Genomic DNA, 13,748 nt, shown 5'->3' with positions numbered 1-13,748 from the left:
TGGGAGAACAGCGTGATATGCATCTACCAGGACCTGGGTGCGGAGCTGGCCAAGAGGCGTGCTGGATGCAACCGGGTGAAGGCAACCCTCTTCAGCAAGGGCGTGAAATTTGGGATGCTACACCCAGCGACGTTATGGGTCACGTACACGGAACAGATTCACTATTTTGAGATGCCTGTGAGGCGTGGTCATTCGTCAAACAAGAAAAGCTGGACTCGAATTAAAGGACAGTTAAGCTTTGGTGGAATGCGGCGGTGGGGCTGGGTAACACGGTACCGTTTCTAATATAAGATTGAAAACAATGTTGGCTGCATGTAAGGGCTGTGGTGGTGGCTGGAGGGTGCAGTGTTTTTGGCAAAGTTGAGATACGGAGGGGGGAGGGGGCCCTGTACTTAGTGCGATTTTTCGGGAAGTTGGAGCCTTGGTTCAGTAAGTGTCTCCTCACGGGACAATGTTAGTGTCTTCTGTTTATTTTTCGTTTCGTATTACTATTTACTCACTGGGGTTGGAGAGGTAGTTTAATTGGTTTAGTCATGTGGGGAGAGGGGTCCGGACAATGAGGCGACAGTCTGATCCGGGGCGGGAGCTGCCGGGGTCAGCATAGGTCAGCTGACTCTCGGGAGCATAGTGGGGGGTGAGCAAGTGTTCAGCTGGTGCTTGGCGGGGGGTTTTGTGTCGTGGGGCTGTTGGGCGAGGGGGGGGATGCTGCTTTGCTGACAAGAGGAGGTACCAATTGAGGGTCGGGGGCGGTGGCTCCCTGTGGGGGCGCTCGAGGAAGCGAAGGCGCGGGCTCGAGGTTGGCCAAAAAAGGGCGATGGGCAGGGGGGGTTAGCCCCTGCCCATCGCCCTTTTTTGATCACGTGGCATGTGAGGGGTTTGAATGGGCCGGTCAAAAGAGTGTGCGTGTTCGTGCATCTAAAGGGGTTAAAGGCAGACGTAGCAATGCATCAGAGGAGACATTTAAAGCTCGCAGATGGGTAGGCCAGGTGTTCCATTCAGGGCTGGATTTGAAGACCAGTGGGGTAGCAATTCTGATCAGTAAGGGTGTGGCATTCGAGGCTGGGAGAATTGTGGTAGATAAGGAGGGCAGGTATATAATGGAAAGTGGGAGGGGGTCTGGGTGGTGTTTGTGAACGTCTACGCTCCGAATTGGGATGATGTGGAATTTATGAGACGCATGCTAGGCAAAATCCTGGACTTAGAGTTACACAACCTGATCATGGGGGGAGACTTTAACACAGTCATTGACCCCGAGCTGGAGCGGTCGAACCGAAGGGTTTTATGGAGCAGAGTTGGAGGGGCGGGGGGGGGGGGAGGTGGGTGGATTCCAGGAGGTTCGCGAAGCCGAGAGCGAAGGAGTTCTCTTTTTTCTCGCACGTTCAGAAGGTTTATTCCCGCATAGACTTCTTTGTCTTGAGCAGGGCGATAATCCCAAAGGTGGCGGGGACAGAATACGCAGCAATCACAGTCTCGGACCATGTCCCACACTGGGTGGACCTGCAGCTTCGTGAGGCGAGAGGGCAGCGCCCACTCTGGAGACTGGATGTGGGGCTGCTGGCGGACGAAGAGGTTTGCGGGCGGATTAGCAGGGACATCCGGGATTGCCTGGAAACAAATGATGCGGGTGAGGTAGCAGCGGCAACGGTCTGGGAGGCTCTGAAGGCAGTTGTTAGAGGGGAGCTCATCTCAATTCGATCCCATAGGGAAAAGAGAGGGAGAGACGGAGTATCTCCTCCACCCGCGTGGACAGGAGATATGCGGAGGCCCCTGAGGCGGGGCTACTGAGGGAGAGGCGGAGTTTGAACTTCTGACCACAGGGAAAGCGGTAGCACAGCTGAGGAAGGCAGCCGATGAGTGCGGGGAGAAAGCGAGTAGAATGCTGGCACACCAACTGCGAAAGAGGGAGGCAGCCAGGGAAATTGGGGGAGTAAAGAATAAGGAGGGTAACATGGTCTTGGATCCATGGGGGCTGAACGGAGTCTTTAAGGAGTTCTATAGTAAACTATACGAGTCGGAGCCCCCAACGGGAGCGGAAGGGATGAGGAAATTTGTGGACCAGTTGAGGTTTCCAAAGGTGGAAGAGGACCTGGTGGAGGGGCTGGGGCCCCCGATTGAATTGGAGGAGATTGTCAAGGGTATAGAGGGCATGCAATCGGGTAAAGCCCCGGGGCCGGATGGTTACCAGGTAGAATTCTATAAGAAATTTTCAGAAATATTGAGCCCACTCCTGATGAGGACCTTCAATGAGGCTAGAGAGAAAGGAACCATCCCCCCAACCTCACAGGCCTTGATCTCACTCATTCTTAAACGAGGGAAGGACCCGGAACATTGCGGGTCATAAAGGCCGATTTTGCTTTTAAACGTGGATGCCAAATTGCTAGCTAAGATTCTGGCTGTAAGACTTGAGGATTGCGTCCCAGGGGTGATAGAGGAAGACCAGACTGTGTTTGTTAAAGGCAGACAACTCCAGACCAATGTCCGGAGACTTTTGAATATTATTATAGTGCCCTCAGAGGGAGGGGAGGCGGAGGTGGTAACAGCGATGGATGCAGAGAAAGCCTTTGAATGGGTGGAGTGGGTGTACCTGTGGGAAATGCTGGGGAAGATCGGGTTTGGTGAGGGCTTTATTGGCTGGGTGAAATTGCTGTACCAGGCGCCTGTAGCAAGTGTATGTACAAACCGGCTGAGGTTGGGGTACTTCGAGCTTCACCGGGGAAATGGGCAGGGGTGTACCCTCTCCCCGTTACTATTTGCCCGAGCTATGGAACCGCTAGCTATGGCGCTGAGAGCCTCGAGGAACTGGCGGGGACTGGTTCGGGGGGGGGGGGGGGGGGGAAACATCGGGTCTCGCTATACGCGGATGATTTGCTCCTGTACATTTCTGACCCTGTGGAGGAGATGGGGGAGGTTTTGTGGTTCTGTGGATCCTGACGTTGGGAAATAGCGAGTTGTTTGTGATCCAGACCAAGGGGCAGGAGGAGAAACTGAAAGAGCTGTCGCTCAGGATGGTAGAGAAATGTTTTCGGTACCTTGGTATACAGGTGGCCAGGAAATGGGATGCCCTGCACAGGCTCAACCTGACCTGGTTGGTGGAGCAAATTGAAGGGGGACTTTAAAAGGTGGGACATGCTCCCGCTGTCACTGGCAGGGAGGGTGCAGACCATGAAAATGACTGTTCTCTCCAGATTTCTGTTTGTCTTTCAGTGTCTCCCCATCTTCATCCCTAAGGCCTTTTTTAAGCGGATGAGTAGGATCATTTCGGGCTTTGTGTGGGCGAATGAGACCCCGCAAGTATGGAGATCGCTGTTGGAGCGCAGACTGGGGGGGGGGGGGGGGGGTGCTGCCGCCAAACATTTGCAACTGCTACTGGGCAGCCAATATAGCTAGGAAGTGGGCAATGGGTTGGGGGGGGGGGGGGGAGGCGTGGGAGCAGCTGGTGGCGGCGTCATGTAAAGGTACTAGTCTGGGAGCTTTGATAACGGCTCCTTTGCCGTTCTCGCCAACCCGTAAAACCACAAGTCCGGTGGTGGTGGCGACACTGGGGACAGTGGAGGAGGTACAAGAAGGTGGAGGGAGCATCGGTCTGGACCCCAATGTGTAACAACCACAGGTTTGTCCCGGGTAGGATGGATGTTGGGTTCCAGAGCTGGCTGAGGGCAGGCATCAGAAGGATGGGAGATCTGTTCATAGACGGAAGCTTTCCCAGTTTGAAGGCGCTAGAGGACAAATTTAATCTGCCACCAGGAAACGCCTTTAAATATCTGCAAGTACGAGCCTTCCTGATAGTGGCCTTTCCGACGCTGCCGCCACTGAGAATACAGGACAGGGTGGTCTCCGGCACCTGGGTGAGGGAGGGGGAGGTGTCGGATATCTACCAGGAACTATAGGAGGCGAAGGAAACCCCGGTGGAGGAGCTCAAGGGCAAGTGGGATGAGGAGTTGGAAGCGGGTCTGTGGGCAGATGTCCTGGGCAGGGTTAATTCCTCCTCATCATGTGCCAGGCTCAGTCTAATTCAATTTATGGTGGTCCACCAGGCACACATGACGGCAGCGAGAATGAGCAAGTTTTTTGGGGTAGAAGACAGTTGTATGAGGTGCGAGGGCAGCCCTGCAAACCATCTCCACATGTTTTGGGCATGCCCGGAGCTTCGAGAGTTCTGGCAAGGGTTCGCGATGACAATGTCCAAGGTGCTTAACACACGGGTGGTGCCGAGTCCAGAGATAGCGATCTTTGGAGTGTCAGAAGACCCGGAGTTCAGGGGGTGAAAGAGGCCGACGTCTTGGCCTTTGCCTCCCTAGTAGCCCGGATACAGATTTTATTAATGTGGAGGGACTCAAAGCTCTCTCCCCCCCCCCCCCCCCCCCCCCCCCCCCCCCGCCCCACCGACCGAGTGCAGAGACTTGGGTTAACGACATGGCTGGGTTTCTCAGCCTCGAGAAAATAAAGTTTGCCTTAAGAGGGTCTACGCTAGGGTTCTCTCGGAGGTGGCAGCCGTTCGTCGACTTTCTCGGGGAAAATTAAAATGTCAGCAGCAGCAGCAATCCTTGGGGTGGGGGGGTGTGAGTGCTTCATTGGGATGGTGTGGGGAGACTTGAGTCGCGTGGGGTAATGTCTATTTAATTGTTAGTGCAAAAAGAGAATATACAATATGTTAATATTCACTCGAGTTTGTTTTGTTATTACTACTGTTTTATTATGAAAAATTCTGCAAAACCTTAATAAAAATATATATTTTTTAAAAAATGTATAAAAAGGAAAAGATTGCATAAACCGCTGATAGTGGGGTGAAAGGAGAATTTGCAGAGAGGCTGGAAACCACAAAAGAGTTCAAGTAATATAGTGATGTTGGAGGCGATAGAGTTGAGGGACAAGGGCAAGGAAGAATTTAAATATGAGAAGATTAAGATTGAGACACAGCAGGAGTGGGAACCAATGCAGGCCAGTGAAACCAGGAACGTTGGGTGAGTGAACTTTGGTGCCAGTTTATGGGCAGCAGAGTTCACAAACTGTCTTGTATACACAGGCTGCAGGATAGGAGGCTGGCCAGAAGGAACATTAGAGCACATTTGTCTTGTAATGACATGGATCGATTGTGTCCGCGCCGGATAGATAACGGCGATGTTACAGATATAGAAGGAATAATTTTATGAGTGCCACAAGTAGGCTTACATTAACAGTGCAATGAAGTTACTGTGAAAATCCCCTAGTCACCACACTACAGCGCCTGTTCGAGTACACTGAGGGAGAATTGGGAATGTCCAATTCACCTAACAAGCACGTCTTTCTGGACTTGGAGCACCCGGAGGAAACAGACAGACACGGGGAGAAGTAAGTAGTGTTTGTGAAGGAGAGGAAATGGGGCTAGATTTTAACACCCTCAAAATCCACCGACACACAACTGAAATCGGGTTCGTGGAATCTGAAGTCAACCCTGGTTTTAACAGTGCTAAGGTGCAGAACTGGCTGTTTAACCCTGAGACAGTGACCAGAGAAGGGGATGGTGTTAGATTGTGCTTTAGAAACAAAACCCTGATATTATACACTGCCACTCTAATATGGTTTGTCATTGCTGATTCTGAAGAAATAAAGTGAGATGATGGGTACATGCACACTGGTTGGGTAAGAACAAGATGAGATTTGGCTTTGGCAATCACTTTCACTGAAAAAACTAAGCAGCGGTCAATCCAGATCTCGGAGTGCAACTTTCCTTGTAAAATGTTGTTCTTTCAGTGCAAGTATCTCTCAGGCTGTGCACCCACACGCAGCCGAGTGGGAACATTGGTAAGCTCCCATGTGTCCCCACCAGAGGCAACAGAATGCCACACAAGATGCACCCGCCCCAGAGTGGGCACTCAATCTAATTCTGGTATGGGCACCTGCTGAAATTATTTGTAATGTTGACCATGACCCCATTGGCAGAGTGATTTACCTATCCAAAGTGCATTCAGTACAAGAGACTTAAAATGTTGCCCTTTTGGAATGTCTTGCAGGAGCTGCAAGAGTGGTCAGGAATGAACATGACACCTTTGCTGAACACCATCTTCCTGTTTGCAGATATCATACTGACATTCCTGTGACTGCTTCACATCGCTCACATCACTCATGTACCAACAATACTTGCCTACTATTTTCTCGCTCACGTTGAACCGTCTCATTAGCCCAATAGTTTACCTCTTTCTAGCTTAAATGAATCAACTTGCAGACTATAAAATTTCAGTACACTTTTTGGTAGCATTTCTGTACTCCTGACATTTCCGTTCCCGGACCATATTTGTTCTAATTATTAAGAGTCAAGTATGTGCCTTTGTGAATCCTGAAAGTATTAGCCTGTCTGATTTTACACACGTGCCCGTGCCTTCAGTATATTTCTGGCATTTTCAGTTTCTATTTACGATCTTCATCATTTATTATCCGAACTAAAGGAGTTTTTTTGTTCTTCCTCCTCCATCTCTGCAGACTAATGGTCCATTTTAAACGAGTGCAATCTTCATGTAGAGTCTGGCAAAGAAAAAACTCAGATGCTGAAAGCCTGAGTGCGGTGGAGGGGGTACTCGGCAGGATTTGCACCAATTTGTTTTTATCCCTATTTTCATGTGTTTCCGAATGCACAATGAAATGGTGACAAATCTTTGTCCCAATGCATCTTGCGCTTTATGAATGCGCCGCCCCATTCCTCTTGTGCAACTCGCTTTCACTTTCACTTATCGCCTACGACCGTTGGTAAAAATGCTTTGTTCGCCTGCGAATCATGTAGTCCTTTCACAAATCGGTTTTAAATAAGACAGCGGAACGATGAACTACTTTCTAGTAGAACTCACGATATTTTGCACAGTTTCTTTAGCAGGTGAGTGAAGAATCCCTTCGCCTTTGTTGCTACGAATAAGGAAGTCACTTCTGGGCGAGGTAAAAGTAAACATTCGTGCCAGGGATTCATTCCATAGGTGGAAAGATACATAATTATTCCGGTTAATGTTATTTTTGATGATAAAATAAACCTAATACTTGGTATATTACAGAATTACCAAAACAACTGTCTTCCTGAAGTTTTTACAGTAGTTTTTTTTCAGCTGAACTATCTTCTTAAGGAAACAGGAAGTCGCAAATGGCTGTGCCTGGGCCTCTAACATATATTGCACATACTCTTCTAGTTTGCCAGTTCTGTCCTGTCCTCACCATCCACAAAAACTTTCTGGTCTGGTCAGTTTTTTTTTGCATAAGCTTCAAACAGACTCCAAAATGAAGCAAACTGGGAAATATTCACCAAGACCAGCAGCCCCAAGACTCTCAACCTCACCCAGAAAGGTACAGGAAGCAGCGGACCCAAAAGTGTGAAGGAGCTTTGTTCATTTTTTTAAATGGTTTAGGCAGACTTTCACTCTGTCTTCAGTGCCCACCTTCATTTCTGCTCCCCATGACATCACACCTCTCACCCAATGACATCACACCTCTCCTCAGCCCACCCACCCTCACCCCACAGAACGCAAAGGCACAACCCACAAAAATACACAAGTTGACCACCGATTAACTGATTTATGTCCTCCGTTATTATTTCCCCAGTCTCATTCTCTAAGGTGCCTCTGTTCACTTTGGTCTCTCCCTTTTATTTAAAGAAATTCTTGCTGCCAGTTTTATATTACTTGCTAGTTTACCCTCATAGTTTATCTTCATCCTCTTTATCTTTTGGTTATCTTATGTTGGTTTTTAAAACTTTCCCAATCCTCTGGCTTACCATTACTTTTTGCCACATTATATGTTTTTTCTTTCAGTTTAATACTATCCTTCACTTCCTTGGTTAACCGTGGTTGATTTATCCCCTTCCGAGAATCCTTCTTCCTCACTGGGATATATCTTTGTTGTGAGTCATGAACTATTTTCAAAAATGTCTGCTATTGGTGATCAACCTTCTTTTCTGCTAAATTCCTTTCCCAGTTCACTCCAGTCACCTATGCCTTCAATCCTTTATAATTGCACTTGTTTAAGTTTAGCATAGTTCTGACCCAGTTTCTCACTCTTCAAACTGAATGCGAAATTCTACCATGTTATAGTCATTGTTTCCTCAGGGATTTTTTACTTTGCGATTGTTTATTATACCTGCCTCATTACACATTACCAGATCCAAAATAGCCTGTTCCCTGGTTGAATCCACAACATATTGTTTTGAAAACTGTCCTGAATAATCTATGAATTCTTCCTCATGGCTACTTTTGCCAATTTGAGTTTCCCAATCAACACGAAGATTAAAGTCACCCAAGATTAAAGTACTGCTCTTTTTTACTGTCCTCATTGTCTCCTGATTTATTCTATGTCCTACAGTGTAGCAACTATTTGGCTGCCTAAAGACTACTCCCACCAGTGTCTTCTTCCTCTTGTTATTTCTAACCTCCACCCATATGGATTCTACATCTTCCAATCCAAGATCATTTCTTGCGATTGTGCTTATTCCATGCCATATGAACAAAGCTACCCCACCAACCTTTCCTTCTTGCCTGTCCTTACAAAAAGTCACATAACTCTGAATATTTAGTTCCCAGTTTTGATCTCCTTGTAACCATGTCGCTGTAATGGCTGTAAAATCATTCCCATTAACCTCAACTTGTGTTATTCATTCATTTATTTTGTGCCGAATACTAAATGCATGAAAGTAAAGAGCCATTAATTTTGCCTAGTTACCATATTTTCCCTTTTTTGATCATATTTAGTGCTTTTCTAAATGATTGTACATTATCCCTTCCTGTCACACTCTGGGTATCATTACCTAAATAGCTGCCTTGAAATGCTGTCGTATCCTTTTGCTTTGCAAGCCCACATATCCTATTTCCAGAGCCATTCACCCCTCTATTTAATTGAAAGCCCTATTTTCCTAGTTATGAGGTTTGCAAGAATAGTGGTCCCTATATTCTGATCCCAGCCCACCCAATCAATGGCATCTTCCCCTTCCAAACCCAATCACAAACCTCTTTCATCCCTCCCCCAAAAAGTCCTTCCCCCTCCCCACCCAATCACAGGCCTCTCCCCCTCCTCCCAATCACCAACCTCCCCCAACTCCTAATCACGGGTCATTCCTCCCCCTCCCCAAAACCTTCCTCCCACCACACACCTCTCCAGTTGGCATGCCGCAGGCCGGAAAACAAAATCTAAAGAAAGATTGCATTTAAATTGCGTTTTCATGCCCTCTGGATGTAATAAAATGCTTTACAGCCAATGAAGTACTCTTTTAAAGGATAGCCACTGTTGTGTTGTAGGAAATATATTTCTAAAAGTGGTTCAGGTATCCCAAATGCCCCCTCCCCAACATTTTGACATTGTTGGCGGTCGTTAAATTGTTAGCTGTTTCTCCCTCCACAGAACTCTAATGAAAAAACAATGGGAGGGATTCTCCGGCGGTACCCGTCCAGCGACTGGAAATTCCTGCCCGAGGTCAGTGGACCTTTACATGGTCCGCGTCCCGCCCGTTGCGATCCTGCAGCGGGTGGGGAGGAAGAATCCAGCCCAATGATTCCTGTTCATGATTTATTAACCATGTTTTGAGCTTTCTTTTTAACACATTTTTTTTCATGCAGCTTCCCTGGAGGTGGTGGTCGATCCAGCTATCAATGCCACAATCAATGAAGATGTCCTGCTTGGCTGCTTATTTACGCACACAGTTCAACTTGATTTGAGATACATTGTGATTGAATGGAACCACAGAGTGGGCGATGATGAAAAAGCAGTTTGCTTGTTCGACTTTGGAGATTATGAAAGCTGTAGATCAGGATCAAGTCTCTCTATAAATGAAATAAGCAAGGCAAATGCGTCTTTACTTCTAAAAAATGTTACAATTCATGACATTGGGTCATATTCCTGCACAGTTACAATACTTTCTGATAAAGCAACGGGGAGAGTTACTCTGGCAGTAACAGGTGAGTGAGGAATAATGCCTGAAGTGTAATCCTTCAGGAACTGTATTTGCCGTTTTCTTAAAAGTATATATACCAGAAATGTAATAAGACCTTGTGGTGCTTTGGTACTGCCCCTACCTCTAGACCAGAAGTTCTGGGTTTGAGTCCAGCACCGGGATTTGCTGACCACAGAAGCAATGTGCAACTTGATTCAGTGAGCTGATAATCAGCTCGGAAATCCATCCACTACTTCCACCACTATTTCCCAATGGGTAAAAGAAATGTATGTGGGTGTTAAGATACACTACTAACAACAACCGGAAATGTTAATGTAAATAAGAATTCGAGTTGACTTTGGGATGTATCAAATGTATTGATGAGAAAAGTTCAGAGATGCAAATATTCTCAATATTGAATATCTTTTCAGCCAAGGTAGATGTTTGACTAACAAGGGCGTCAAAGGATATCAGGGGTAGGTGAAGTTGAAGTCACAGTCAGATTAGCCATGGTCTTATTGAATGACGGAGCAGGCTAGAGGGTCAAATGGCCTGCACCTACTCCTGCTAATTCATATGTTCATACATGTAACCCAAAATAGAATCATAAAATAGATTTAAGTACAATTTGTTGATGGGAAAAGTTCACTTACAGATTTATATAATGAACAATGGGTGAAAGATTGCTGTTTGTGGGAGTTTGCTGTATGCAAATTGGTGCCATGTTTACTGCATTACAGCAAGAGCAATGTTTCAAAAATAAATTAAATGGCTGTAAAATTCTTTGAGATTTCCAGTGGTCTTGAAAAGTGCTATAAAAATGTAAGTCTTTCTTTTTTTTTCTTTAATTCATTCAATGTTTTTAAGTGAACCACATCTGTATTTCCCATGAAGTTTATTAGTATGGGAGTGACCTCAGAACTTTGGTGTAACCATACTCTTGTGTCATTTGGAGGAAGCTCTGATCAGTATTCTACTTGACCTGCAAAAGGTGTCCCATTCACCTTCCTGGAATTTGGCCCTGAGGTGAACTTCCGACCACAGATTTGCACTATCACTAAGACTGCCTATTTCCACCTCCATAACATCACTCAATTTTGCCCCTGTCGATTTCTGTTAAGAATATCTCATTCATGCCTTTGTTACCTCTAGACTTGACTATTCCTATGTGTTGCTGGTTGGCCTTCTGTGTTCTACCCATGTAAACATATCTAAAACTCTGCTGCCCATTTTTTAACCCAGAAATTCCAGTTAATCTATCACCCCTGTGCTCGCTGACTTGCATTGGTTCCCAGTCAAACAACATCTCGATTTTAAAATTCTCATCCTTGTTTTCAAATTGCTCCATGGCCTCAACCCTTCGTAGCTCTGTAATCTCTGCCTGTACCACAGCCCTTTAAGATATCTGCCCTCATGTAATTCTGATGTCTTGAGCAACCCAGATTTTAATTGCTCCACCAATGTTGGCCATGCCTTCAGTTGCCTCGAGCTTAAGCTCTGGAATTCCCTCCCTACACCTCTTCCCTCGCAACCTCAATTTCCTTCTTCAAGACACTTCTTAAAACCTACCTCTTTGATCAAATATTTGGTTATCTGACCTGATATGACCTTACTTGGGTTGGTTTTAAGATTTTGTTTTATAATGCTCCTGTGAAGTTTTTTCGGAAATTCTTTCACCATAATTACATATCTGAAAGTGATAGCAACGTCTGGAGTCCATACCTGTGCAGTTCAATGCAGAAATTCAGATGTTGCTGTAACCAATTCAGTGCTTCTCCATAGAATACGCAGTTGAAATACCCCAGAGTGCAATCAAGTCGATTAACAAAAACTTCCACTCTTAAGCTTTTAGTTTCATTGTGAAAACCTTTTTGAATGAGGTGTAAATTAAAATTAGCAGTCAAAAGGATTCAGTTATTTTTGCTTTCTGATTTGCTGTCTATGAGAATACATCAGTGTGATTGGCTGCTCACCCTACTTGATTATACCAGCGCTCCTGGATGCTTTGAGACCCCTTGACTTAGCGACAGCAGCAAACTGACTTTGGGAAAGGGAAAAACAGTGCCACAGAGATTGTTAGCTCCTTGTGGACAACTTTCATCGAAATATGAGGTGAACACTGTTTCTTTGCTGCTGCCACAAAATTCAGCCAATTTCATTTGTTCTTTTAGTCAATTTAATTTCTATCATTGATTTAATCTGTACCAGGGATTGTTATGGATACAGATAGAACCGTAGAAATACGGGGGATCGTTATGTATGCAGATAAAACTGTAAGAATATGAAAGATAGTTATGGATACAGATAGAACTATAGGAATATGAGGGATAGTTATTTTAGTAACTGAGGAAGCCAGCAGCAGTGGAACAAGGGTTTATTGAACTATGTACAATATTCTGCCCACGGCAGCAACTCTCTCCTAATTCAGTCCCTGTTAGGACAACAAACAGCTCCCGGCCAGCTTAATATGTAGGTCTCGGGGGCCTCCACTATCTACCTAGGAAGCTTGTGCTCCACGTGTCCCACAGGGAGATCAACAATGGTTTCTTTGTGGTCTTCATGGGGGTTCTGACAGTTATGGATACAGATAGAATCATATAATTCCTACAGTGCAGAAGGAGGCCATTCAGCCCAGCGAGTTTGCACTGACAGTTCGAAAGAGCATCCTACCTAGAGGCATTCCCCCACCCTATCCCTGTAACTCCACCCAACCTGTGCATCTTTAGACACTAAGGGGCAATTTTTAACGTGGCCAATCCACCTAACCTGCACAACTTTGGACACTAAGTGACAATTTAGCATGGTCAATCCACCAAACCTGCACATCTTTGGACTGTGGGAGGAAACCTGAGCAGCCGGAGGAAACCCACACACACACGGGGAGAAAGTGCAAATTTCACAGCGTAACCCAAGGCCGGAATTGAACCAGGTCTCTGGCATTGTGAGCAGCAGAGCCAACCACCGTGCTACCATGCCGATAGAGATGTTGGAATATGAGGGACAGTTATGGATACAGATAGAGCTATAGGAATGCACGTGATAGTTATGGACGCAGATCTAACTGTAGGAATATGAGGGACAGTAATGGATACAGATAGAAATGTAGGAATACGAGGGACAGTTATGAATACAGATCGAACAGTAGGAATACGAGGGACAGTTATCGATACAGATAGAACTGCAGGAATACGAGGGACAGATATGGATACAGATCGAACTGTAGGAATACAAGGGACAGTTATGGATACAGATTGAACTGTAAGAATACGAGGGACAATTAGGGATACAGATAGAACTGTAGGAATACGATGGACCGTTATGGATACAGCTCGAACTGTAGGAATACGAGGGACAGTTATGGATACAGATAGAACTGTAGGAAGATGAGGGACAGTTATGGATACAGATCGAACTGTAGGAATACGAGGGACAATTAGGGATACAGATAGAACTGTAGGAATACGGGGGACAGTTAGGGATACAGCTCGAACTGTAGGAATACGAGGGACAGTTATGGATACAGATAGAATTGTAGGAATATGAGGGCAATGTGGGATACAGATAGAACTGTAGGAAAACGAGGGACAGTTATGGATACAGATAGAACTGTAGGAATATGAGGGCAATGTGGGATACAGATAGAACTGTAGGAATACGAGGGACAATTTGGGATACAGATAGAACTGTAGGAATACGAGGGACAGTTATGGATACAGATCGAACTGTAGGAATACGGGGGACAGTTATGGATACAGATCGAACTGTAGGAATACGAGGGCCAGTTATGGATACAGATCAAACTGTAGGAATATGAGGGACAGTTATCGATACAGATAGAACTGTAGGAATACGAGGGATAATTAGGGATACAGAT

The 13,748-nt window shown here is 45.9% G+C and overlaps 1 protein-coding gene across 2 annotated transcripts in view; it reads left to right on the top strand.

Moving 5' to 3' along the window:
• Positions 1-4,751: 4,751 nt before the first annotated feature.
• Positions 4,752-13,748, top strand: part of LOC140430583 (uncharacterized) — a 103,792-nt gene continuing 94,795 nt past the window's right edge. The window contains exons 1-2 of one of the 2 annotated variants that reach the window (XM_072518163.1): positions 4,752-6,844; positions 9,561-9,899. In XM_072518163.1, the coding sequence (XP_072374264.1) occupies positions 6,793-6,844; positions 9,561-9,899 (391 nt within the window). In that variant the 5' untranslated portion in view covers positions 4,752-6,792. The remainder of the gene's footprint in view (positions 6,845-9,560; positions 9,900-13,748) is intronic. The other variant, XM_072518162.1, reaches the window with a different exon arrangement.

The sequence above is a fragment of the Scyliorhinus torazame genome, chromosome 10, assembly GCF_047496885.1.
Source record: "Scyliorhinus torazame isolate Kashiwa2021f chromosome 10, sScyTor2.1, whole genome shotgun sequence".
NCBI classification, from domain to species: domain Eukaryota; kingdom Metazoa; phylum Chordata; class Chondrichthyes; order Carcharhiniformes; family Scyliorhinidae; genus Scyliorhinus; species Scyliorhinus torazame.
This window is presented reverse-complemented; position numbering and strand designations above follow the sequence as displayed.